This window comes from Mesoplodon mirus (assembly GCF_964341445.2).
Source record: "Mesoplodon mirus genome assembly, chromosome: 1".
In the NCBI taxonomy this organism is placed as follows: domain Eukaryota; kingdom Metazoa; phylum Chordata; class Mammalia; order Artiodactyla; family Ziphiidae; genus Mesoplodon; species Mesoplodon mirus.
In genome coordinates, this window is record NC_138976.1 from 217,663,769 (window position 1) to 217,691,054 (window position 27,286).

The window sequence follows — 27,286 nt, forward strand, 5'->3', positions numbered from 1 at the left end:
CACCTAGCACGGCCTTCCCTATCCTCAGCTTCTCCCTAAGCCATGCCAGCTCTCTGCCTGGTCAGGCCAGCAGCAAGCAGAGCTGAGGCTGGGGGGAGGAGCAGAGAAATCAGACACCTGGTTTTTGGCTGAATCTCTGGATTTCACTAGTCTTTTTCCTTTAATCTTCCACTTTTCAAAGAGGAGGGATTCTTCTCCCTAAACATGGGCAGAAAAGGAGTCGTCGGTCCAGGTCCCTTAGGCTCTGTGCTCCCACCAATCTCTCATCCTGTCTCCTGTGAGGCTGTGTGTTGGAGGGAGATCCTGTTAGAGCTCCTCCTTGGTCCGGGCACACGGCCTGTGACTCTTGAGAGGGAGAGTTATTTCCAGTGGTGCCAGGGCAAAGCAGGTTCTGACCTGAGAGAGAAGGTGATAAGCCCAGCAGGGCCCAAGCGGACAGGAAGAAGTCAAAGCAGCTTAGGAGGAAGGCTCAGGTCTCCAGCAGGGCCTACCCCACCTCCTCCTGCAAAGCTGTTTACAGGACTCCCCACTCCCATAGCAATGAGGCTGGTAGCCAGTCCCCAGCTCCGCGCCCATGGCTGCCACCTCCCCTTGTGAGAAACAGGAAGTTGGGACCTTTGTCGGCTCAGCTGCACACTCTACATTAAATATTTATCTTGGAGTCCAGGTCAGAGCCCTAGAGAATAAGAGGAGCTCACTGCTGGTGAGAGGGTGTATGGCCAGGATTCCTGGAGTTGGAAGATTGTCAGCTTCACCACCTTTGGAGAACAAGGAAGAACATGAAAGAGATGTGGCCCTTAGTCGCCAGGATCCTGACAGGTGGGGAAAAAAACTGGTGACAGGGGAGGCAGGCACATACTTTGTCCCTGAGGGAGGGAAGAGGATGGTGCCTAGGGGTGGGCAGGTACCCAAGCTTTAGGAGAGGGGAGATGCACTGCTGCCTGCCCTCAGGTAGTCCCAGAGCTCCTCCCTCCTTTCTGATGCTGACTTCTGTGGGCAGGGACTACCCATCCCATCCCCATCCCTTCAGCTTTCCTGGTGAATCAGGGATTCTTGGAAGGGGCCTTAAAGGGGATCTGGTTCAGTTCCCTTATTCAGCGCAATAGTGGCCTTTATGAAGATGCCCCACAAGTGGCAGACTTGGAACCTCTGAAATCTCTTTGCTGGAGACCTTGGATCTGCTTCGGAGTATGCAGCCAGTCGGCTAGTGCAGCCAGTCTGTTGCCACACTGACAGCCCTGCAGACACTGGAAGCTAGGTGGCATGCCTCTCTCTCTCAAGCCTCTTCTCAACCTAAGCCTCTCCTTCCGCTTTTCACATGTGAGATTGTTTCAAGCTGGTTCCCCACAACCCGGATAGCTCTTTTACCTGAACTGGGAGAAGATAGAGCTGATCGCCTCAGTGATGGCAGGGATTTTAAAATATGGTTTCATCTTTCTCCATTCCCTTTCTTCTCAACTTTTGAGTTGAATGATGTGCTTGGGAAACACTCTGAAGTTCATGGTGAACTTAGGGCACCAGTCTAACTCCCAGTAGGTCTGCGATAAACATTTTCGTATTTTCATAATCTACAATTGATCACTCCCCAAATAGATCTGAGACTGTCCAGCAGGTATTTGCTATCTGGTTGGCTTGGGGTCCCAGAGCCAAGCCAGGGGCTAAGAAGTGGTACCCCAGGGTCTGTCCACTAGCAGTTAAGCATTCATCAAGTACCCTCGCTGTAACAGGCCCTATGCCGGCACAGAGGCTTGGGGGAGAAGGGGAAGATGGGATGGCCAGAGGGGTTGGGAGCCAACTGGCGCGCGCGGGCTCTTGGGACCCGTTGTCAGAGCAGCGGGAACAGCGGAAAAGCAGCAAGATCAAAACAAGGACGGTGTGTGGGAACACCAAGACCCTGGTAACCCCATCCCCGCCAAAGGGTCACCGCCCTCGTCCTCTTCAGGGGCGCGGCATGCCCAGCGAGTCGCTGTTTTAGGCCGATTTCCTCCCGCGCTGTCCTCCGCGGGCCTTGCACGTGTGTGAGCATCCGCCCGTTTGCCAGCGCACGCGCGCATGTGTGTGTGTTTGCACTCGCCCGGACGCGCGCTCACGCAATCACAAACTCTCTCCCCAAGTGGGCAGAGAGACGGCAGGGCCCGCTAGGCCACTCTGCCTGTGCGGCGCCTTTATCTCGGCCCCAGCCTGTCTGCATCCCGGTCCCGTTTCCGAGGCCGCCGGCTCCGTATCAGTTGCTGGCTCACCCGGGTTCGTTAATCATTCCTGCCCTCTGTCCTGGCTCCGCCGTGCAGCGGCTCCCTTCCCACCCGCTGGAATTGTCGCTGGAAACTCTGAGTGGCGCTCGCTGGCCCCCGCCCTGCGGTGGGGGCCGGGGAAGCAGCTGGGAAACCGGAGCGGGCTCCCAGGGGACCCTGGGCGGTTCCTCCCGGCGCCGCCTCGCGGCCGGCCCGGCCCCCGGCAGGGCCCACGCCGTCCCCGCTGCCCGCCCGCCCGCGCCCCGACGGGGAGCACTCGCCCGCCCCGGGCCGGCCGACCCGAGCCCCCGCCCTCCACTCCAGCCCGGCCCACGGACCAGATCGCAGGGAGACACATTCCGCCGCGCGCGCGCCTCTCACGGTCCTTCCTCCCAGCGCGCGCCCTCGCCCCCCTCCCCCAACTCCGGCTCCGTCGATTCTCCTCTTCCTCCTCTGGGGCCCGGCCTAGCGGAGCCCGTCCTGACCCGGTCACGAGGGCGGACGGCACAGCCCGGACTTCTCCCTGCCCGCCCTCCCTCCCCGAGGGCCCGTCGCGGCTGCGCCAGGCAGGAGCCGCGCAGAGATGCTCCTGTCCTCTCGGGCGTCCTCAGTCCCCGCCACCTGCTCGCCTGGGAAGGTAGGTGCCGGGAAGGAGAGGCGGTGGAGAGGAGACGCGGCGGGGCGGGGCGGGGGGCGCAGTCGAGGAGGGACCCGCATCCAACACGAGGGGAAGGCAAGGCCCCTCCCCCCGGGGTCCTGGTCCCAAACCCCGGGGAGGAGAGAGTTGAGAAGTCCCCCCTCAATCCAGATAAGGTGAAATTGGAGAAAACCTGTCCTTGTCCACGTGGACTTGTAGCTGGAAAATACCCCGGAATGCGCCTAGGGCCAGGCCCCCAAGGTCAGGGCAGTACTTAGAGGGAGGAAGGAGTCTGCCAACTACAGCAGGGCTACTTCACCTCTTCTAGCCCTTTGGAGCTGGCTGCCGGGGTGAAAGGCTGCCTGAATTCTGGGAGGACCCCAGGAATTTCCTGGCACCCCTGTCCTCTGCCAGATGCTGGACCCATTGACCCCCGTGCCTCCATCTTCCCTGCAAGAAGTCCTCCTTGTCGTCTCCTGGTACAGCCGCCAGGAGGAAAACTCAGCCCACCCTTCCCCACCCACCCCTGCATATCCTGAGACGTGCGCCCCCGGGAGCTGTGTTGGGGAGGGTCAGGCTGGGCCACCAAGGATCAGCAGACCCTGGAAAATCAGGTGGTGTGGGCAGAGCTCCTGCCCGCCCCTTCCTACTGGAGGGCCCTTCTCAGTGAACACAGCAGGGTGGGCCGCAGGCAGAGGAAAGCAGGCTGGGTCAGCTGATGGGCAGGACTGCCAGTGCTGACCTCGCAACTTGGCCTCCGGTGGTCAGCTGGCGGGGGAGGGGTTGCGGCTAGGAACCAGCCTGCCCCAGCCCTCGGATCTCCCACTCTCCCCCGCCTCAATTTCCCCCGCAAAGGGAGGGAGAGCAGCAGGAACAGGGGTGTGTCGGCCTGTTTCGCTTTTGGTAGGAGTCCTAATTGGATCCAGCTGGTGAGAGGCCCCTCCTCCAGCCTCAGCCCTCTACACCCGGCACAGCCAGAGGTGGGCCCGGAAAAGCTGTGTCCCCAGCAGGTCTTTTTGAATGTCAGAGGGAATCCCCGCTCAGACTGGAGTCAGGGAGCTGCCCCCAGCCTAGTGTGTACCCTGCAGCACCGCCCCCCCACCATGGCTGAGCAGGAACTGAGTACAGCAGTAATCACAGCCCCCATCGCACCTTCATCCCCTCTGGCCTCCACAACACTTGTGCTGCTCATATGAGCCCCCCACTGCACACACACACCTCCACTGCACACACACACCTCCACTGCACACACCTCCACTGCACACACACACCTCCACTGCACACACCCCCACTGCACACACACCTCCACTGCACACACACCTCCACTGCACACACCCCCACTGCACACACACACCTCCACTGCACACACACACCTCCACTGCACACACCTCCACTGCACACACACACCTCCACTGCACACACACACCTCCACTGCACACACCTCCACTGCACACACACACCTCCACTGCACACACCTCCACTGCACACACACACCTCCACTGCACACACCTCCACTGCACACACACACCTCCACTGCACACACACCCCACTGCACACACACACCTCCACTGCACACACCTCCACTGCACACACCTCCACTGCACACACACACCTCCACTGCACACACCTCCACTGCACACACACACCTCCACTGCACACACACACCTCCACTGCACACACACCCCACTGCACACACACACCTCCACTGCACACACCTCCACTGCACACACACACCTCCACTGCACACACACACCTCCACTGCACACACCTCCACTGCACACACACACCTCCACTGCACACACCTCCACTGCACACACACACCTCCACTGCACACACCTCCACTGCACACACACACCTCCACTGCACACACACACCTCCACTGCACACACACACCCCACTGCACACACCTCCACTGCACACACACCTCCACTGCACACACACCTCCACCGCACACACACACCTCCACTGCACACACCCCCACTGCACACACACCTCCACTGCACACACACCTCCACTGCACACACACACCCCCACTGCACACACACACCTCCACTGCACACACCTCCACTGCACACACACACCTCCACTGCACACACCTCCACTGCACACACACACCTCCACTGCACACACACACCTCCACTGCACACACCTCCACTGCACACACACACCTCCACTGCACACACACACCTCCACTGCACACACCCCCACTGCACACACACACCTCCACGGCACCCCCCCCACTGCACACACACCTCCACTGCACACACACACCTCCACGGCACCCCCCCACTGCACACACATCTCCACTGCACACACACCCCACTGCACACACACCCCCACTGCACACACACCCCCACTGCACACACACTTTCACTGCACACACCTGCACTGCGCACACACCTTCACTGCACACACACCCCACTACACACACCTGCACTGCACACACACACCTCCACGGCACCCCCCCCACTGCACACACACCTCCACCGCACACACACCTCCACTGCACACACACCCCCACTGCACACACACCCCCACTGCACACACACTTTCACTGCACACACCTGCACTGCGCACACACCTTCACTGCACACACACCCCACTACACACACCTGCACTGCACACACACACCTCCACGGCACCCCCCCCACTGCACACACACCTCCACCGCACACACACCTCCACTGCACACACACCCCCACTGCACACACACCCCCACTGCACACACACTTTCACTGCACACACCTGCACTGCACACACACACCTCCACTGCACACCCCCCGCCTACTATTCAGCTGACCCCCCTCTGTACCCACAACGCCCATGCTGCTCACATCACCCCCCCCATGGTGCCCCCTGCGCAAGTCACATTCGGAGCAGTGTGCTTACACTCCACCCCGCACACACAGCACCTCACAAGGCCCTCGCCGCCCTCCCGTGAGTCCCCAGACCCCACAGGCACGTGCAAGCCTTAACTCTGAACAAAAGTGCCAGAACTGGTCCAGCGCCGGAAGGTGGCAGAGGTTGGCTCAGCCTCTGGCCATGTCCAGTAGGACAGGTGAGGCGGGACAGCTGAGCTCTCTGGTGGAAAAGCCCCACCGGCTCCTCTCTGCCGGAAGCCCTCTCCCCTGACCTAACCTTTGCCCCGGGCAGAAGAACCCAGCTGGCCAGTCAGGCATGGTACTCCCAGGAAGACCCTCTGTTCAAAAAACAGCCTGGAGCTGTAGGAGAAAGAGGGGCGTGTGCGCACATCTGTGCGTGTGCGTGTGCGTGACACTCAGCACCGCCTGCGCGTGAGCAGGTCCACCTTCCTGCTCCCCCGCGGCTCGGCTCCCCGCCCCACCCCTCACGGGCACCCTGAGCCCTCTGAGGCTTCAGTCCGAGCAAAGAGGCCAAAGAAGAGAGCTGATGCTCCTCTGAGCTCAGAAGGAATGGTTCCCGCGGCCTGGAAATGCCCGGCGCGCTCCACCTCCCCGGAACCTTGGCCCCGTCGGGCAGTGGGCGGGTGGCCTCACCGTGGTCCGGGGCCTCTCCCCCCAGCCTGAGTAGCCCCTTGTGCCCGCTGGCAAGCAGATGCCCACACAGGGCCTGGGGATGGCAGAGGGAACTGAAACCAAGTCCCAGTGCCCAGGCCCTTCCCTGCCAGCTGCCCCAGTTCCCTCTGCCTTCGCTCCGGGGGGAGAGGGCCGCGCTGTGCACTGAGAGCCCCAGAGGGGCCGGCCAGCAGGCGCGCTCCCGGCCAGCAGGCGCGCTCCCGGCCAGCCTCCCCTCCTCCCGGCCCGGCCTCCCCTCCCCCACTCCCACCCGGAGCTCCGGCCCGCGGCCTAACAAGCGGCCCATTGTGCCTCTGGGAGCCGGCCCGGCAGCCTGCAGGCGGGTGCCCGCAGTGGCCTTTCTCCCGGGTCCGTGAGCTCCCACCCAGCTGGCCCGACCCCGAGGTTGGGCCCAGAGGGCACGGCAGCCTGGACACAGCAGGGCTCTCCCTTCCCCCTCCCTTCCCCACAGAGGACACGCAGAGGAGCAGCTGGTACACCCGGGGTCCCCCGGCCTTGACCCAAGCATGCAGGCCCCAGCCCGCAGCCTCCCAGCTGCGCTCAGCCTGGATGACTTCATCCCCAGCCACCTCCGGGCCCATGTAGGGTCATCCCCCCGGGGGACACGGGTGAGTGAAATAGCGAGGGAGAGGGTTACTGGGGGCCTGTAGTTGGTGGGGGGCTCTCAGGACAGGTGGGGGAGCGGGAGGATTAAAGGGATGGAGGGAGGGAAGGAGGGAGGTGATCGCTCTAGAGAGCCTCGCTGGTTTCCTGGAGAGGGTCAAGCCGTCCCCATGGGGTATGGCTGTGCCCTAGTAGCCATCCCTCCCACCCGTCTGCAGAGCCCTCTGGGCCTGAGCTGCCTGCTGCTCCCGGCCCCTCCCCACAGGTGCCCGTGATCCGGAATGGTGGCTCCAACACCCTTAATTTCCAGTTCCATGACCCTGCGCCCAGGACCGTGTGCAATGGGTACTTCCCACCGAGGAGAGATGCTTCCAGGCACCCAGGTGGGTCTGCTCAGGAAAACCTGCTACAGGAGCGCCGTGGAGGTGGGGGTCAGAGCTTCCTGGACCCTGCCTTCTGGCTCCACCCTGGGTCAGGCTGGAGGGGCAGGAGGTGGATGGAGGCCTCTCGAGGGCCTGGGGCCAGTTAGCTCAGCTAACCGTCCCTCCCGTGTGAGCCTGCTGGCTTGTGAGAGGGAAACTGCTGTGGGAGAGACCCGGCTGACACATCCCTTCCCCTGCCTGCCCCACCCAGTGCCAGGGGAAGGCCCTGTGCAGGGGACATAGGCTTAGGGGCCCGGTGGACCTCCAGATGGCCAGGAGATAGCTTGGACTGGGGATGGAGGGTGGAGGAATGCAAGCGTGTGTTGCCTATAGAAGGGGAGGGGGCTGAACTCAAGACAGGCCCCCTAAGGGCTGCTCCGGTCTGTACTCGGTGGCCCAGCAGAAGGCCAGAGAAGCAGCTCTGGGAGCCTGTGAGTCAGCCCCGCCTGGGCCACGGGGTCTGGGAGATCCTGGGACCTCCTGGGTGCAGGCCCACCCCAAGGGCCCCTCTCCTGAGGAGGGTGGCAACCTTTACTGAGCATTCCCTTGAGGCAGGCCCTGTGTCAAGTAGTTCATGCATTTAACAAATAGCTGTTAAGCACGTAGAAAATTCTGGACACTGTAAAGGCACTTTACAGGCCTCATCTCACCTCATCCCTTGATATCCTGACAAGGTAAGGTGTGATTATCAACATCTTCCCAGTGAAGAACCTGAGTCTCAGGGATGTTCAGTCCCAGAGGCTGAACTGAGATTCAAACCCTCGTCCATCCTGCCCTGAAGCCCTTACGTTGTCACACCTGGGGGCTGAAAGTTCTGGTGAATGAGTTTCTGTCCCTTGCCCGTTGACTGTGTGTCAGGCCCTGTCCTGAATACAGTCATACACACTAGATCTCCCTGCATCTCTGCCATGACTACCCTCATTTTACAGAAGTGGAAACAGGCACTGAGAGGTTGATTGCTGTGCCCATGGTCACGCAGCCGGTAGGCGGCAGAGCCCAGGTCTGGTTTCAGTCTTCGCCCCCAGCCCCAGGGCCTTTTCTGCCACACGCCGCTGCCTCCTCACCTGGATTGTCTCCCCCCAGCATCCTCTGCAAGTGACGATTCCGGCTCTCACTCTGAAAACTTTTAGGACATCCCCAGCAAAGCAGGGTGGGGTGGGGATGGGCACAGATTTCTCAAGATAAAATCCATTTTCATTCACTTTAACTACTAAAAAATAAACAGAGGCCTGTGGTCCTGCTGGGGATGGGGACATTTGGACAATCTGTGTCGTCAACTCAGACAAACAAGGAGATGTTGAAACTTTTGAACCCACGGGGATCAGTGTCCTGAGGAGCTAAGGGACAAACAAGCCCAGGTGGGACCCCAGCCCTTTGCTAAAGCTCCCCTGTACGTGCCCCACAGACCCTGCCTGGTATCAGACCTGGCCAGGTCCTGGGAGCCGGCCTTCTGGGAACCAGAAGACCCCTGCCTCCCAGCATCCCCAGAACTGGTCAGCCACGTGGACCAAGGATAGCAAACGTCTGAACAAGCGCTGGGTCAAGTATGAGGGAATCGGGCCTGTGGATGAGAGCGGCATGCCTATTGCACCCCGATCTGTGAGTCCAGGGTTGGGGCCACTGGTCGATGGGGCCCAGGGACCCACGCTGAGCTCCACCTCTGACAACAAAGGCTGTACCCAAGCCGTGCCAGACTAAAGCAGGGGTTCCACCATGATGGGTTTGGGGGATCATGAGCCCCATAAAATGACAGGCACTCTTGCACGTCTGAGTTGCACAGTGGTCTTGGGGGGGCGGTTCTAGACCGCCCGCCAGGTTCTCAGTGGCAGAGCGTCACTGGTGTAAGGGCTGACCCTGGCAGGGACCCCCCCGATTTTCACGGCCCCAGGACCTGGCACGGCACTCGTGAAACGGGTGCTGAGTAAGTTACCGGCTGAAGGGGTGAATGGGAGAGTCCTGAGTGAGAAGGCCTCAAGGGGTGGCAGGCGTGGGAGGATCCGGGGGTGGGGTCCGGGCGCGGGGGACCTGCCCTTCCTCCACCCCCAGGCCTGTCCTGAGTCAGTCGCCTCCTTTAGTTCTCCACCTCCTCACCCTCAAGTGAAACTCAAGTTGGTAACATACCCTTCTGCCTCCCAGGGTTCTTTTGCGTCACAGGTGAGGGAGAGGATGTGAAATACCATTCCCGCCCCATCTCCCCACCGAAACTGTTGCATTTATTTTTCATTACATAGAAACACATGTTCTGTGTGGAATCATCAGAAATACAGAAAAGCTAAGAGGAAAAAAAATGTAAACTACCCCAAATCTCACAGCTTAGGGACCATCACTGGTGGAGATACTTCCATATATCTTGTTCAAACATAACACGCTACACGAAGTTATGGTTGTTAAAGATGTCACAACAGCCCACCCGCTGGGGCTTCAAGGGTGGCCAGAGGAAGGACTTAGGGAGGAGGAAACTTCTGTGGTTTGATATTGGGAGGGTAGCCTGACTTTGCCTTCTCTGATCCCAGAGTGTTGACAGTCCCAGGGACTGGTACCGGAGAATGTTCCAGCAGATTCACCGGAAAATGCCAGGTGAGACACCCTTCCAGAGCCCTCTCTCTGCTTACATGGGCTCGGACCCCTGGGGCTTGGGGAGTAAGGGGTAGGAAAGGGAACTTACCTGCCCAGGGAAGTCTCTCCACCCACCCCAGGCTCTGATGAGTGGTTGCTAAAACAGGCCAAAGGAAGGAGCCGCCAATCTCCTCCCTGTACTTGGGGGACAATGACCACACACTGTTCCCGGTGTCCTCTGAGGGCCTGGGAAGCCATGAGGTCACACATTTGTTCAGTCAGTCCCTTAACCAACTGTTGAGCACTTGCTGTGTGCTGAGCACCATGCTAGGTGCTGAAAACAAAACAGGGAGCAACAGAGAATGTCTCTGCCCTAGCGAAGCTTAAGGCAGAGGGGGGTCACAGAATAAACAGATAAGTATTTAACATGGCAGGTGGTGGTAAGGGCTAGGGAAAAAAAGCCGGGGGAGCGCCCAGTGCAGGGAGGCCGCCACCTCACGCAGGCTGGTCAGGAAAGGCCCCTGAGAAGTGGCGTCTGAGCGGGGAGCTAAGGGAGTGAAGGAGTTGGCCCTGCAGGGCTGGGGGAGGAGCGTTGCCGCTTGGGGAGCACCAGGGACCCAGAGGCCGAGCAGGCTGGGCATGTTCTGGAGCCGCAGGGAGGGGCTGGACCACAGTGAGAGGGGCACGTGTTAGGAGATGGATCACAGAGGCGCTGGGATGTGGTCGCCCAGAGCCTTTGGCTTTTACTCTGCGAGAACTGAGGAGCCACCCAGAGGCTCTGAGCAGAAGAGTGAGTGACAGGCTCTGGCCAGTGATGGCTGAAGAGGCTCCCTCTGGCTGCCAGGCGGGGAAGAGGCGGGGCTGGGCGGAGGTGGGGGACCAGTCAGGAGGCCTGGCTTGAATCCAGGCTAAAGAGTCTCGGACCAGGGCGGTAGCAGCGGGTCTGGTGGGATTCCAGAGACAGTCGTGGGAATTTGCTGATGGATTGAAAGAGGTGAGTCGGGGATGACTTTAAACCTGAGTGAGTCGATGGAGTTGCCCTTTATAAATGCATGTACACACGGGGGAGGCCGCGAGAGGTGCAGGTCTAAGGGGCGTTCAGTTTCGTTCAGTTGCCAAAGTGGCAACTGATATACAAGTCTGCAGTTCAGAGGCGAGGCCTAAGCTGCAGATGTTAATAACCGGGACCCACTCAAAGAGATTTTGATTTAAAGGTTCCTCCAAGTAACTCCGATGTGCAGCTAAGGTTATGAGTCCCTGGAGCAGACAGTGATCTTTAAGGTAGAAGACTAGACCAGATCACCCAGGGAGACGGAGGGACGGAGGCCCAGGGACTGAGCCCTGAAGCACTTGGTTTGAGAGATGGGCAGGCATCAGCTAGGCAGCCTGGGCAGGGGCAGCCCGGGAGGCAGGAGGAAAACCAGAGTGGTCTCCCTGAAGCCAAGTGAGAAGGAATTTCAAAAGGAGGAAGTGATCCACTGTGAAAGATGCTGTTGATGGTCAAGTGGGACTGCCCTTTGATCTTGTAAGGCAGAGGTCACTGGGGTACTTGATGAGGGTGGCTCAGGCTGAAAGCCTGCTTATCGCTTATCGGGAAGGGGAACTGGAGACACTGAGTTCCGTATGGCCAGCGGTTTGCTGCAAAGGAGAGCAGAAAACTCCGGGAGCTGGAGGAAGGTGTGGGATCCGGAGAGGGGCGTTTTGGTTTGCGTTTAATGTCGGAACTCTGGTCGTATGTCTGCGTGCCAAGGGGATCAAGTGGGTTGGCTGGTCAGTAGCTTTTCCTAGGAGGCCCCAGAAAGTCCTGAGCACCTTGAGGAGTGGGTCTGGGCAAAGGGGGAAGGACAGGTGTTTAGAAGAGGGTGCAGAAAGGGAAAGAGGGCGAAGGGGAAGTGGGATTCCCCAGACTGACCTGGTGAGGGCAGGTCTGCAAAGGTCAGGGAGAGGGTGTGTGTGGGAACGCCGGGAGGGAGGGGCAGGAGGGTTTGGGCGAGGCCGCTGCCCCTGTTGGCTCGCTCAGGCCCTAAGTCTGGCCAGAGGCATTTCAAGCCCTCCCAGAAACCTAATTCCTTCCCTCCCTCGGGACATTCTTCAGGCTCTGACTCAGCCCCTTGGCCCCTGCTCTAGGCAGGAGGGGTGCTGGGAGCCTCTGGGGCAGCCTCATGGGGCTCCCCATCCTCGCTTGTTGCCCCAGCCCTGACCTGGTCCTTTCTGCTCCCACAGACTTGCAGCTGGACCGGACCTTCAAGGAAGCACCCAAAGGTGAGGGCGTGCGGGTGTCCCACCCCGGCCCGGCGCCTGCATCTGCCCCTCCCTGCAGCCACACCTGGCTTTGGGGCTCCCCAGTTGGCTGAGCTCAGCTTGAGAAGTTTGTATAGCCCATTTCCGCGAGCTCCATATGCCCTGGTAGATGGTAATTAAGAGCCTCAGCTTCACTGTCCGGCGACGAATGCCTAGCCCTGGCCGTGATTTCTCTGGGCCTCTCTTTCCTCACGTGTAAAACGGGAACACCCCGGAGATGTTTGGAAGGTTCAGTAAAGAATGTAAAGCTCTTGGCCCCAAGCCCATATTTCGTGGTCCAGACTATCACCCCCATTCCCACCAGCCATCCAGGAGCACGGGTGGGTGTGGGCCAGAACCTTCAAGGGTCACCCAGGCGCCCTCAACCCCAGCTCTCACCTCCCACCACCCCTGCTTGTTTTCTCCCACTTTCAGTGGCTTCTTCCTGTGCCACCTCAGCAGACTCAAGGCATCCAGGGCCCCAGCACAGACCTGCTGCCAGGCCAGGCCAGACGTCGTCTCTGAGCGGGTGAGCCACCGTGGGGAGGAGCTGCAGAGGGGCGCAGGCTTCCTTGTGGGGGACTGGCGCCCCCTGGTGGCCACAGCTGGCACAGTCTTGGAGCAGGGCGGCTGGCTCCCCTCCATGGCTGTGCCCCTTCTCAGGGTCCCCACTGCTCCAGATGCTCCCCTCCCCGCCAGAGCCAAAGGGGAATGGCGGGCAGGGATGGACTTTGCGCCATTCCTGGTCAGGACCGCCTGTGATGCCTCTGTGGTTGGTGGCAGGAACTCATCACCCCAAAGATCCACTCATCATATGGGGTGGAGAGCGGGGCAGCCCATGACTAGGCGTGGACCTGGGACCTGTGGCCATCCACTCTGAAACCTGGAAGGAAACAAGGGGCATAGAGGATCCCAAGCTTTCTCCCAGATGCCGCTGAGAGAGGAACCCTCCAGATAGGTCAAAGACGGAGTTCCTTTTCTTTGTGCAAACCACCTGAGCCCAGCCCGGGCTGCAGGGCCCTGTAAGAGCTCAGCCCAACCTTAAGAATCAGGAGCTTCTCTGTCACAGTGTAATCGATGAGTTTCTGATTCCTTTATGGGGAGGGGGTGACCTCATCAGCATGGTCTTAACTGGGCTGTGGCTCTTGGCATCATCGATAAGGTGGAGACTAAGATTTGGACAAGATTTGGTCAAGATTTGGACCCAGAGTTCTGGATTAAAGCCGGTGTGCTCCCCCTAGCCATGTGACCTTGACCGAGGTAACCAATCTAGGCCTCACTAGCCCCATCTGTTAAGTGGGCATCAGAGGGTGGTCGTGAAGATCAAGGTACATTGCAAGTCTCCACAAACATTATTATAATACAGGCTTAATTACGACTAGAGCTTCCTTAAACTAGGAACAATGTATTCCATTCTCATTATCAGTGTTATTACTGATGTTCTTTCTAAAATAGAGAATGGAGTCATAGTTACAGCCAACAAATACGGACCCTCCCGTCAGACATTCCATCATTTGATAAGCTTGGTACAATGGTTCCACTTGGTGGAAACATTCAAACTCAGCAGAGGCTGGAACATTTCAGCCAGCCAAGAAGGAAGCCCTGCAGAGGAACTAAGGCAAATGTGACAGATGACATCACTGATCTAGCACCTCAGGGAACTGAGGCCCACGGATCAGAAGTAACTTGCCCAGAGCTCCAGGGTCAGGCCTGCAGGCTCCTTTGCCCTGTCCTGGGTTTTCCTGGGGCTAAGACATAGTCCCACACCGTTGGGCATTGGTGCAAGGCACTTAATCATGGCGACCAGCTTCATCGAAGCTGCCCAAACATACATACCCACAGTCACGGGGCCAGACAGAACACAGATGCAGGGTATTTCACCAAGGCCAGCAGGAAAGGGACTGGCCACTCCTGGAACAGATGTGTGTGTCAGCCCTTCTCCTGGGTCTCACATTATGTTCCCCCACCTAAGCTTTACCACACCCTTATGAAGGTGGGAATCATTCTCATATTATAGGTGTTGAATCAGAGACTCTGAGAATTCATTAACTTGCCAAAAGGTGACACAGCTAAGTGGTGGGGCCAGCTGGGATTCGAACTTGGAGCTTATAACGTTTTACTATTTAACACTGCTTCCACAGCCCGGCGGCAGGTGGGGAGGGGGTGCAGCTCCCTCCCCAGGATTGTGTGCTCACGCATGCCTCAGTTTCCCTAAAAGGAAACTGAAGAGATGTCCTTCCCTTTTTTTAGAAGAAGCTGGGATGTCTCTGAAGAGTTTCTTAGAAACACCTTCAATTTCAATGCTGGAGCATCCTCCTCCCTGCACCAGACCCCAAATCAGGTAGCTCACCCAGCATCCCCCCACCGCTCTCCCCACCCCCTCCATCCCGCCTCCCCACTTCTCCCACCACCACACTCTTCGGCCAGGCCCTCGGCTGCAATAGCACAGATAAGGCTTTTTTTTTCAGCTTGGGGCCTGTGCAGCCAGAAGAGCCCAGAATCCTTAGGAGGGCACTGATGGGGTGGGACGGTGGCCTGAAAGCCTGCTTTTTGAGCCTGGCCAGTGTCCCAGTACCTCTCTACTCAAGCTGATGCCTACCCACCCCTATGCAGGTGTCCAGACACCGAGAGAAAGCAGACAATGTCTGGACGGAAGAATCTTGGAACCAGTTTCTGCAAGAACTAGAGACTGGGAAGAAGGTGAGTGTGGGCCTGGTTCTCTGGAATAGGATGCACCGTCAGCTAGTGCGTTTGGGGAGCGAGTTCACCCCCTCTGACTCACTCGTCCCACTCTTAGCCCAAGAAACCACTGGTAGATGACCCTGTTGAGAAGCCTCCCCAGCCCATCGAGGTGAGTGTTGCGGGCAGGTGGGCAGGAGGGGAGACAGCATGTTGGGGGAACAACGAGGGAGATTATGGGTGGTGTTGGTCCCAGTGACCATGGGCAAAGGCCACGGACCCAAAGCTCTGACCCTCCCCTGTCCCATACAGTTTACCTCTATACCCCCAGCACCCAGGACAGTGGCTGGCATACAGTAGGCGCTCAATAAACGTGTGTTGAAAATTGTGTGTTGATCAAAGCAGGAGCTGAGAAGGGAGTGATTAGTGTGGACTGGAATTGTCAGGAAATGTTCTTGGAGGTAGAGCTTGGAGGACAGGCAGAGAGAGGGGGCTCAAGATGGGGGAGACACAGGCAAAGGCTGGAGGGGCGTGTGTGTGTGTGTGTGTGTGTGTGTGTGTGTGTGTGTGTGTGTGTGTAACACTCAGCCGGCTGGACAGGCAGTGGGAGGGAAAGCAGGTTTCGTAGAGTGAAGCCAGGCTGGGGAAGGTCGTAGAAAACTGGATGGGCGAGGAAGTAGGGAGTCCTGTAGGCTCTTGAACAGAGAGGTAATACAACAGAAAATGGTACTGAGGCACATCAGGAAGTACTAAAGTATTACCATGGGAGTAGGGGATGGGTGAGCTTGGTCACCGGCCAGGGCCCTCCTGACACCCTGAGACGCACCTCCTGTCAGGCCCAAAGGTAGGCAGCCTGCCCTTTACCCAAGCACCATGTGTTTTGTCCCGCTGCCTACTGGGCTTCGCACATCTGACCTTTGACCAGCGCCCCGCACGGTGCACTGCCCCCCGCCCCTCCCCGCTGTCCAAGTCTCCCCCCGTAACCCGCCGCCAGGTCCTGCTGGAGAGGGAGCTGGCCAAGCTGAGCGCCGAGCTGGACAAGGACCTGCGTGCCATTGAGACCGGGCAGCCGTCCCCCAAGGTACCGGCCTCCCAGCCCCCTCCCGGGGGGACGCAGGAACCCGGAGCCGCGGCTGCCGGGCTTGGGTGGGAGGCGCAGGCCGACGAGAGGCGTCGCCTCCAGCCGCACTCGTGACCTTGGGAGACTTCATCCCTGTTTGCTCTCTCCTTCCTAAAATGCGGGGCGTTCACTCTTCCTAGTGACCCCTAAGAACCCTCCCAGGCCGACTCCACGGCAGCCTGCCGTACGGGAGCCGGAGGGGTCCCCCGCCTCGCCCCGCCCCCTAGACCTCAGCCCGCTGGGACCCCAACCCCAACCAGGCCCCGATTTCCCGGCCTCCCTCCCCCTTCCGCACCCGCGGTTCCTCCCCCGGTTCCTTGCTCCTCCAGTTCCCAGCCCGCCGCCCGCGCGGGCGGCTCTAGGACCCCTCCCCCTCCCGCCCCTCCCGCTCCTCTACGAGCCGCAAACTTTTCCGGAGGCGGCGGCCTAGGCTGTGTCGGGGACTGGCGTCCCGGGCCCTGACCGCGCCCGTCTCCCGCACAGAGCTCGCAGGCGCCCCGACGGCCCCGGGAGCCGCGGCCCCCCGCGCGGTGAGTGGCGGCGGAGCGGGGCGGGGCGAGAGGGCCGCCGGCGGGGACGTGGCGCGGGGAGGGGGCGAGCCTGGGACACTGACGGCGGGAGGAGGGGCCCGGAGCGCGGAAAGTGGCCGGCGGGGGCCCGATCCACCGCTCGCCGCCAGGGGGGCCGTCCCTGGCCCGCAGAGGGAAGCCTACCCCCAGCTCGGGACTCGGGTAGCGGCGGCGAGGGAATCCCGCCGCGCACTCCCGCCTCCCCCACCCCGGGCCGCACCCTTTCCAGGCCTTTACGGCTCGGGAAGTAGGACATCCTGCTGAGAGCCCGGGACCTGGGAGACGCCTTGGGAGGAGGCGGCGGGAGATGGGAGAAGGGAGTGGGTGAGACATCTGGGCGGGCAGGGGTGAGCCGGGTAGGCTGTGAAGCTCCAGACAGGTGGCTCACTCGTGTGCCCCCGCGCAGCCCGGCCTCCGCCTGGAGCTCCAGTTCCCCGAATGCACTTTACCAGGGTTCCTCCCTGAGCGCCCACAGGATGGCGGACGGAGGAAGCCCCTTCCTAGGTCGGAGGGACTTCGACTACCCTCCCTCAACCCGAGGTAAGAACCAGATCCTGCTCTTGTTCTCACCCAGGCAGACGGCCACCACCACCACCAGGCACCAGAGATGCTGGGGCCCCGGGGGAGGTGGCAGGAAGGTCACGGAGCCCCCTGCTTCCACTGGTTCCTGTCCTGGGCGGGGAGGGGGAGCAGAACCCCATTCCCAACCCTGCCCCCCAGACATGGCCTTCCCAAGCTGAGGTAGTGCTTCTCCACAGACCCTAGTGCCTCTGAACCAGGGGGCAGCCCAGCCAGGAAGGAAGAGAAGAAGGTAAGGGGGGTGGGAGCGCTAGGGTCAGGGTGCAAGGAGGGCCTGGGGTGGGTCCCGGTGCTGCTCTTCCCGACCTGCCAGCTGCTTGACTGAGGTCAGTCCCTCTGTCCTCTCCCCCTGCCCAGAGGAAGGCCGCCCGCCTCAAGTTTGACTTCCAGGCACAGTCCCCTAAGTAAGTGCCCTTCTCTTCCCTTCCCTCCCCTTTCCTCTGGGGCAGTCTCTGGGAGGACAGAGCTGCAGTGGGCCCCCCAGAGGGTGGAGGGGACTCGGGGTGCGCTGCGCAGGGTCCGAAGGGAAGGAGGACCCGGAGGACCTCAGGTTGCTAGGTGTCCTTGCTCTGGCCTTCAGGGAGCTGACTCTAAAGAAGGGTGACATTGTCTACATCCACAAGGAGGTGGACAAAAACTGGCTGGAGGGGGAGCACCACGGCCGGCTGGGCATCTTCCCTGCTAATTACGTGGAGGTGAGCAGGGCAACAACAAGCAGGGGCCTGGCTGGGTGGGCGGATGGGTTTGCAGAGAGTGGAGACCCCTTTAACCATCCTGGGCCCCTCTCTCTCTGGAGGTGGCTGCTCCCTCACATCTGGCAAGTTTCCTAAGACGTAAAACTGTGAGCTCCGGGCAGGGGCCAAGTCTCAGCCTCATTCATGCCCTCAGGAAATGTTTGTTAAATGAGGGCTAAAGGTGGAGCCCAGCCCAGGGGGGAAGAACGAAACAACTCAGTTCCTGTACCAGAGGCCACCGGCCCTCTCGGGCCTCCCCCACTTTCACCCCTCAGAATCCACCTCTCTCAAGCTATCTTTGGGAAGAATTCTAATTGCAACTGGCAAGAGTACGAATCGAGTGACAGTTCACAAATCACATATACTTGCATCATCTTCTTCACATGTATTACTTCCTTTGTTCCCCTCATTAACCTGGGAAAGTGATAAATCATCCCCATTTTGCAGATGCACTTGCTAAGGTTCAGAGACAAGTCGTTAAGTAGAAGATCTAGAATCTGAATCCAGAGACAGGTTCTGGATTTGATAAATATAGGGCTACAGGTTATCTCTGGTATTTGCATCTTTTAAGGAATTTTAAATTATCTAATTTATTGGCATAAAGTTGTTCATAATGTTTTCTGATTATCCTTTTTTTTTCTTTCTAATTAATTTATTTATTTTTGGCTGCCTTCCGTCTTCATTGCAGTGGCTTCTCTTGTTGCGGAGCATGGGCTCCAGTAGTTGTGGCACGTGGGCTCAGTAGTTATGGCTTGCGGGCTCTAAAGCACAGGCTCTGTAGTTGTGGCACACTGGCTTAGTTGCTCCGCGGCATGTGGGATCTTCCTGGACCAGGGATCGAACTGTGTCCCCTGCATTGGCAGGCAGATTCTTAACCACTGTGCCACCAGGGAAGTCCCCTGATTATCCTTTTAATGTCAGTAAGATGCAGAGTGATGTCCTTTCTTTCATTCCTGATATTGGTAATCTGTATCTTTTCTTATTCTGGCTAGAGATTTGTTAATTTTATTGATCTTTTCAAAGAACCAACTTTTGATTTCACTGATTTTTCTCTATTTTTGTTTTCAGTTTCATTGATTTCTGCCACTTCGTTATTTCCTTCCTTCAGCTTGCATTAGGTTCTTTTTCTAGTTTTTTAGGGTGGTAGTTTAGATTATTGATTTGAAACCTTTTTCCCCTAATGTAAACATTTAATGCTATAAATTTTCCTCTAAGCACTGCTTTAACTACATCCCACAGATTTTGATATTTTGTTTTTCTCACTCAACTCAAACTATTCTCATTTCCTTTGTGGCTTCCTTTTTGACTCATGGATTGGGTCATCTAATTCAGGCTCTTCATCTCACAGGCATCAGTAGACCTCCCCTATCCTCAGAACGATGTCCCTGATCCTGAAGTTCCACAAAGTATATATAGTATTCTATGTCATCAGTCATTTACATCTTAGTAGGAACTAGTTTATTAGTGTCTTGATTTTCTGGGTCGGGTGAAGCAGAGAGAGCATGGGGACTCAGGGCACCTGGTGGGGTAGAAAGGGAGGAGGAGGAGGAGGAGGAGGAGGGACACTTGGTTCTCAGCAGCAGTGAAATGGTAGATCCTCACTTTTAGGTAACCAGGAGTTCCCTGCTCCTTGGAACTCCTCATGTCCTTCTGTGCTCCAATTTAAACTGTCCCCTATTTGCACTGCTGTCCACTCTAATAATGCCCACTCCACATACCTCTGATGGAAATTCTTCCTCCAGGAGCATTCTGGGACTGACTACCCCCTTGCCTGTGCTCACCCCTGGCCACCCGCAGTCTTGTGTCTGGTGTCTGTCTCCTCTCTGGTCTGGGGACAGATCTTGCCCATATTGCCTCACCCTCCCAGGAGCCCCAGGTCTGTGCCCAGTTGATGCCCAAGGTGACTCTTTCTCATGCCTTTTCTTCCCACAGGTGCTGCCTGCAGATGAGATCCCCAAGCCCATCAAGCCTCCGACCTACCAGGTGCTAGAGTATGGAGAAGCCGTGGCCCAGTACAACTTCAAGGGGGATCTGGAGGTGGAGCTTTCCTTCCGAAAGGTGCGGCCAGGCAGGGAGTGTGGGTGCAGGGCAGGGGCAGGTGAAGACACAGGTAAATATGTGCCGTAAAAACATTAAAAAAAAATCAGGTGTACCCATCTTCAGTAGTATTTCAGATTTTTTTCCTCCGTCTCTTTGGATATATTTCCCTTAATTTTGTCCATTTTTTAAATGTTCAAAACTTCTAGAGTAGTTGTGCTTTGTTCAAATTGCAGTTTGATAGGCTGTGAGGATCACAGTCCGCTTTTTTTTTTTTTCTGGGGGCGGGATCCTCACAGCTTGTGGGATCTTAGTTCCCCAACCAGGGATCGAACCTGGGCCCATGGCAGTGAGAGCATCGAGTTCTAACCACTGGACCGCCAGGGAATTTCCTCAGCATGTTTAATAGAATGGAAATCTTAGAATGCCTTGCATGTAGAAAGGTGTTTTACAAACTTTTAGACAGTTATGTATATATGTTTGTGTGTGTGCTCGGTTGTTATTATGACATATTTTTTACTATAGATCATGGTTCAGAAAGCTTGAAAAATGTTGTTCTGGAAAGCAGGGAACTGGTCTCCCTTGGCTGATCTTGGGGGCAGAGGCCATGACTGCCACTAGCAAATGTTTCCCCAGAAGAGCTAGCCCAGGGAGAGAGGGGGAAGGAGGTGGCTGGATGGAGAGAGGTGGGGGCAGGTGGAGGCCAGAGACCATCCTTCCCAGGGCAGCCCCACTATCACTAGTCAGCATGGGGGCTTGAGGACTCACCAGCTGCCCTCAGAGAGTTTGTTACTTTATGCAGTGGTGACCGGATAACCCAGGGCAAAGGCAGGGAAGGACCTAGTCATGGCAGGGGTGGCTAATGCCTGCCCAGTGCTTCTTACCAGCCTGGCATTGAGCTGTGTGACCTCTGTATAACCTGCTGACACCCTCTGAGCCTGATCCCTTCGTGCAAGGTGTTAGGTTTAAATAACACTGTCCCACATAGGCTCCCTCGGGTACGTGGCACCCGGGAGGGCCCTGCAGATACTAACTCCCTCTCTGCGACCAGGGGGAGCGCATCTGCCTGATCCGCAAGGTGAACGAGCACTGGTACGAGGGTCGCATCTCAGGCACCGGGCGCCAGGGCATCTTCCCTGCCAGCTACGTGCAGGTGACCCGGGAGCCCCGGCTTCGGGTCTGCGACGACAGCCCCCAGCTCCCTGCGTCTCCCCGCCTGACCACTGCCCGCCTGGCCCATCACCCCAGCTCCCCATTAATGCCGCGCAGCCCATTTGACCCCACCGACTGGGGGGGCCGGACCTCCCCCCGCCGCACTGGCTTCTCCTTCCCCACCCAGGAGCCCAGACCCCAGACCCAGGTAAGGTGACCTGCCTTAGACCGGAGAGCTGAGCCCTGCTCCGCGCACTGTATCTCCCATTCCTGCGATGGTCTGTGCTTCGGAATCCCGGCCAGACGGCTCAGGGCAGACTAGTGGGGTGACTGGGCAGAACCTTGTGTTGCAGCCCCATCCTGGCCTTGAGGACCTCAGACCCTTGGTTCTGTCCTTGAGCTGCAGCCCAGGGAGGCAGGAGTTTCTAGGTAGGACCCAAAGCCAGCACCAACCTCCTGACCTTCCAGAATCCACTCTTGGGATTTCCCCATATCAGCCTCTGGGACAGGGTGTTTCATGAGTCGGGGGTCTGCCATTCACCTGCTGTGTGACCTTGGGCAGATGACTTGCCCTCTCTGGTTCTGGGTTTCCTCGCCTGTAGAATGGGGATAGTAATCCCCACTGCAGAGATGCAGAGGGTAGTTGGTAGGTAGTAGCTGATGGGTAAATGATAGCCATGGGTCCTCGTGCTGACATAGCCCACAGACAAGTGCATCTGCTCCTGGGTTCATCCACTCACTCAGCAAACTGTTATGGGCAGACAGAGCCAGCGCACAGGACTTCTCCCGCTCCCGGCTTTGTCCGTGCACGTGTTCAAATCAGCCATCTACCCTACCTGGGCCCAACTTCCCAGCACTTGTGAAGTGAAACAGTCAGACAGATCTCCCTGTGCTGTGGGGATTGCGAGATAAGTTGAGGCATCGTGGGAAGCTGCTCCTGGTGAGGTGGGCAGGCCCGTTCACTTCTCCTCCTTCGTGCTTGCATGTGCCCGCCTGCCTTCCTGTGGACCCCAGAGTCTCAGCACCCCTGGGTCAGCTCTGTCCCATCCTGGAGGCTCCAGCCGTCCCCTGGAGCTGGGGACCTCGTCCCCCAACACCACTCAGATACACTGGACCCTGTGAGTACTGTCTGGGGTGCTTGGTCAGGGTGGGGGGGCTGCCCTGCAGGGAGTGTTGAGCACATGGACCCCCTAACCCTCTCTTGCCCCACATCCGAGGATGGAGTTGGTAAATTCCTACTAAAGAGTGCTTGTCCTTATAGTGCTTATGGGTGATTTTGGGGGGGTGGGGGGGGGTGCGGGGGCGGGAGGGCGCTTGTCTGCGGTGTTCCTGACCTGTCCCTGCCAGCCCTGGGCCTTAAAGCAAGCCTCCCACACTGGGTCCCCTGACCTCCGTCTCCTCACTGCGTTTCCAGCCCTGAGGTCAGCGCGTGTGTGCACAAAGTGTGGGAACTGGTAGGACAGATTTGAAGGCACTGGGAGCTCAGAGGAGGTGGGATTTGGGTGATTAGGGCTTGGAGAGCAGGGAGCAGGCCTGGGGAAGAATGCACTAAAGCCGGACACAGTCGCCATCCCTGGAACTGGGCCAGGGGCTAATGGGAGCGTGGAGGGACACTGGGAAATTCAGAGGATGCGGCTACCTTGGTTTTAAGACACTCCAGGCCTGGTCTGGGGAAGGGGTGAGGGCTCTGGCGGTTGCCATGGCGATGTTTCCTGCAGGTACCGGGCGATGTACCAGTACAGGCCCCAGAATGAGGATGAGCTGGAGCTGCGGGAGGGGGATTGGGTGGATGTCATGCAGCAGTGTGACGACGGCTGGTTTGTAGGTATGTGGGCTGGGGGCAGGTGTATCTCAGGGTGCGAGGGGGATGCTTTGGGGGACAGGCCAGAAGGGGTATCTCTGGGTCCTGTGGGGGATGGGCTGGGGGCAGTTCAGAAAGGGTATCTCAGGGTCCCTGGAGGGATTTGGGTAGCTGCTACTGGCAGCCAGTGCTGGTTCAGCAAAGGTTCACGGACTGACTATCCCCCACCCTTCCGGCCGGGCACTGGCTGCTTCCCCACAGCCAGCACTTCTGTTGCCTGCCTTCCTTCCCTGAAGAGGGGTGAGGCCTGGGAGGAAAGCAGACCAGCTCAGGGTCATTGGCGAAGCCAGCGGGACTCAGGGCAGCACGGTTCCCAACCCCCAGGCCCCTGTTCCTTCCATCATACACCTCTGTCTCTGGAGCAGTCCTTGCAGGGGAAGGGTCCTATCTCCTGAGACACTAAGCCCCCGATGGAAAGGAGCAAGTCTCACACCTGTGTATCCCCACCCCCAGCTAGCAGCTAACTCCTCCCACCCCCAAGAGGAGAGAGAGGAGAAAGATCCCGGCTCTCGGGGCTGGCCCAAGGGCAGCTCAGGCAAAGGACTAAAGCAGGAAGCCTAAGGTTGGCCTTGGCCTGGTTCAAGGTGACCAACCCAGCAGGCTTTTTCCCAGAGTGGGCAGGCCCTGTCCAGGCCTCAGTTTCAGAGGATGAGGCTGTCCTCGGAGAGCAGTGAACATCCTGCAGGAAGCTCCCACTCAGCAGGCTGCAGGGCCTGAGGGGTTGGAGGGCTGGCTGCCTGAGGAGGGATGGCCCCTTGACCTGGCAGCGCCCCCTTTCTCATCTGAATCCCAGCACCTCATTGCTGACTGAGCTTCGGACACACCAGTGATTATGAAGCACCACCTTGTTAACAGTCCTTACTTGGTTGGGTGGGCTTCGGGGCACATTCTCATTTTACTCTGTACACGTCTACTTTTGCATTTTCTTTTTACAACTCCTAATAAAGACAAGAGGAAAAAGCACCACTTTCGTGGAATAAGCCACAAGTGCTTTTAGAGGAAAGGTCTAGAATGTTCGGTTTCTCAGTCACACTGGCACCTCTCAAGTGCTCGGCAGCCACATGTGGCTGGTGGGTAGCAGTTTGGACAGTGCAGGTCAGGGAAGGCTTTCTGGAGGAAGTAGGGGAACAGGAGAAGGATTTGGGGAGGAGTATCAGCAAGGCCTGCGGGCAAGATGGGCCTGGGCTGCTCAGAAGAGAGTCAGGATGGAATGGCTGCCTGCCGGGAAGGGGAGGTCCAGGACTTTAATTTCATTTTATATTCCTGTGTCTTCTAGCATTTCCCCTCCTCTCCCCCAGCACACAGGTTTCTTTGGGGTTGTAGCAGACAGAGGCCTGGATTTTAGTCCCGCCTTTGCCTCTAAGCAGCTGAATGCTTTGGGGGAATTCATGTGGCCTTACCTGCCCCATCTCTAAAATTAGGGTGTCATACTAGACCAGTGAGATTCCTCCCGACTTAAGTTCTGTGATTCATCTTCCTGTGTCCTTGCTTTCCCAAGGACGGGTGGGGTTATTCAGTGCTGTGTGCAGAGTTGTACACGGTTGTTCAGTGCTCAGATTTCGTGCATCATGATCGAAATCATGAAGTGTGGCTCGTCCCATCTAAGCTTCTGCCTCTAGGGGGGGCAGGAGTGAGAAAAAACAAATGCTCCCTGGGACCGGGACTCCACTTGCAGTTCTGGGCACTGCCAGCAGAGGGCAGGGCTCTCACTCCCCCAACCCAATTCCTCTTGTAAAACGTGGGGAATGCTGTTTCTGTCTTTCCTATTTCAGGTGTCTCCCGGAGGACCCAGAAATTTGGGACATTCCCTGGAAATTACGTAGCCCCGGTGTGAGTGGTCTCCGTGGCAACTCAGAGCCCAGCCAGGATGGGATGGGGAGCAGAGAACTTACGCGCGGGAGAGAGGTCGCCCCCCCATCCTCCTCCCCCAGGACCTGAGCCGCTGGCATCTGCAGAGAGCCTCAGCAGCCTTTGCCACGGAACCTCCCTCGAAGCCCCCTGGACTGATTCCCACCCACAATTCACAAGCATTCCTCTAACAGCCCTTTTATTTCCTCCGCTACCCCACTCCCCAAATATAGAGGTCTGCTTTGAAGTGGAGACTATTTCCAGGCCCTTATTGAGACCAGACCCCCACGTCCGCCACCCCACCCTGCTATGGCGTTTCCTCTAACAGGGGCCCGCTCCCAGCTTCACCCCCATGGGGTTCCTCTAACAAGGACCAGCTTCCTAACCTAATAGAGACCAAAGGCCGTCTTCGCCTGGAAGGGATTCCTCCCCTTTCACTCCAGCTTGCCTGCCATCCCCTTTGCCTTCCTGCCTCCAGCTGGGCCTGGGAGTGAGATGGGGGATGGACGCAGCACTTCCTTTGCATTCGAGGCCTGGCAAGAGGTCTTGCCCAAGGCTCCCTCTTCCCACAGGCTGCCGAGCCCTGGGCCTGGGTCCTGCTTATCCTCCTGCTGCTGTAGCGCCCAGGAAGGGTGGGGCCCAGGACTGGCCTGTCCCGGATGTATTCCAGGGAGACTGATGTGTGCTGTCCTCCTGCCTGCCCAGCGGCCCCCAACCCCCAAGTCCCCTGTGGAAGAGAATGTAAAATAAATCTGGCTGTCAGGGACCTTGCCTTCCTGTCCTTTCCTTTGTGGTGGGAGAGGGCTCCACCTGCTTAGGGTTATGGGAATTCTTTCTGCCGTAGGGAATCAGGTGGGATGTGAATGAGTGAGTGTGTGTGTGTGTGTGTGTGTGTGTAACGGGAGGCTGCAAAAGAACCATTATTATCTCTCAAGATCTCAGGTCTCAGGCACGATTGGGCAGCCCCAAGGGTTGGGCAGTTGCCTGGCAAGCAGTGCTGAGAGAAGAACTAACGTCACAGGGATGAGGGCAAGGCCTGACTGTGGGGAGAAACCAGAGATGGGAGCTGAATGTGGCCTTGTTTGTGGGCTATTTGGTTCTGGAGCTGCCATGGGGTTGCTGAACTAAATGACATTTCTGTTTGTTCTGCTCCTAATGTTTTCCTTCTGTGTGTTCCATTTCCACACCGAAGTTCTCGTGTGTTTGTTGACTTTTTTTTTTTGGGCTCGGGTTTTTGAGCAATCGATAGCAGGAAGCTGGGAGTGGTGGGGCACAGCTAGCCAAGGCGACTCTTCTGGGGCTTGGTGGTTCCTGTAGGGGCATAGTCTGGGCCTGGCCGCTCTAATCGGGAAGAAAAGCTCCATTCCTTGGCCACTGCTGGGAGATGAGCAGGGCATACGGTGTTACCCACATGTTATCTGATGTAAGCATCCCAACACGCAGGTTATGAGTCCATTTTACAGGAGGAGAGACTGAGGCAGAGAAATTAAATTGTCTGGGTCACATCATTATAGACCTGAAGTCAGGTCTGATGACGATTGCTGCCTTTCTGTACAGTCTACCAAATGCCCGTGCAGTCCTTGTCCAGAGGCCCTGGAGAAGGAAGGTCATGCGTGAGGTCCGTGGGGAGGCCCCGGGCTGGGCCTCTCTTACATTCTTCCTGGCAATCCTGTCATCTAGGCCTGTCACCTAGGGCACCCGCACCCTAGGTGGGTGGAAAGAGGCGGTGGTGGCTAATTCTATCACGACAGGTGGGAGAGGCTTCTGAATGACAGGGCTGTGGCCGTCCCTGGCAGGCTCCTCATGCCTGGGTGCGGCCCAGGCTCCACTGCTGGTTAAACAGCAGGTTGAAGAACAAGACCTGCCTTCACTTCTCCATCCACCCCAGTTCCCACCATGGTCTGTTGCTAGGTTGGCAGGCCCAGCCCATGCCATGGAAGTGACCATTCCTCACGAACCTGCTAGCCTGTTCCTGATCCCCCATCTCAGCTTCTTCAAGTTGCCTGATGCCCTCAAAAAGGACCTCAGGGTTGAGACTTCCTTTCCTTAGGGCAGAAACCAAATCCACACCCTCTCTTTGGCGGGGCCCTGGAGCCTCTGCAGCAAATCAACCCTATGCTCTGCCTGTACATGACCCCTTCTCTGCTTTGACTTGGCATGAGGTGGGAGGGGCTGAGGGGGGCCAGAGCCAGAGGGACCTTAGGTCGCTGGGGATGCTCATCCCAGTGAGGTGAGTGACTTGGCCACAGAGTTGCTAAGGGCAGAACAGTATGCCCTTCTGTTCCACAGGGACATGCCCTGGGGTCGGCTGACTTTGTCTTTGTTGTGAGTTTTGTGACTGCACAACCCACAGAGCAGAAATCCTGCGGATGAACCTGCAGATCTTTCTAGAGACTCTCCAAGGCAAAGTCTGAGCAGAAAGAG

General features: G+C 57.9%; 1 protein-coding gene across 4 annotated transcripts; it reads left to right on the forward strand.

Annotated features, from left to right (window-relative positions):
• Window positions 1–715: 715 nt before the first annotated feature.
• SORBS3 (sorbin and SH3 domain containing 3) lies at window positions 716–25,628 on the forward strand (the record flags this gene model as incomplete). 4 transcript variants are annotated; one of them, XM_082611616.1, is made up of 21 exons in its annotated part: window positions 716–819; window positions 6,874–7,030; window positions 7,291–7,408; window positions 8,853–9,046; window positions 9,961–10,024; window positions 12,227–12,265; window positions 12,719–12,812; window positions 14,534–14,624; window positions 14,897–14,983; window positions 15,081–15,134; window positions 15,957–16,043; window positions 16,566–16,612; window positions 17,058–17,191; window positions 17,410–17,462; window positions 17,588–17,634; window positions 17,811–17,925; window positions 19,897–20,022; window positions 21,053–21,361; window positions 22,168–22,271; window positions 22,872–22,978; window positions 24,787–25,628. In XM_082611616.1, 21 exons carry the CDS (start codon window positions 716–718, stop codon window positions 24,846–24,848), a joined length of 2,193 nt encoding a protein of 730 aa, XP_082467742.1. In that variant the 3' UTR covers window positions 24,849–25,628. The 4 variants fall into 4 exon arrangements, with proteins under 4 accessions (XP_082467742.1, XP_082467741.1, XP_082467743.1 ...); XM_082611615.1 differs by lacking the exon at window positions 716–819 and adding an exon at window positions 2,463–2,868; XM_082611617.1 differs by lacking the exons at window positions 716–819; window positions 8,853–9,046 and having other exon boundaries at window positions 6,924–7,030.
• Window positions 25,629–27,286: the final 1,658 nt, after the last annotated feature.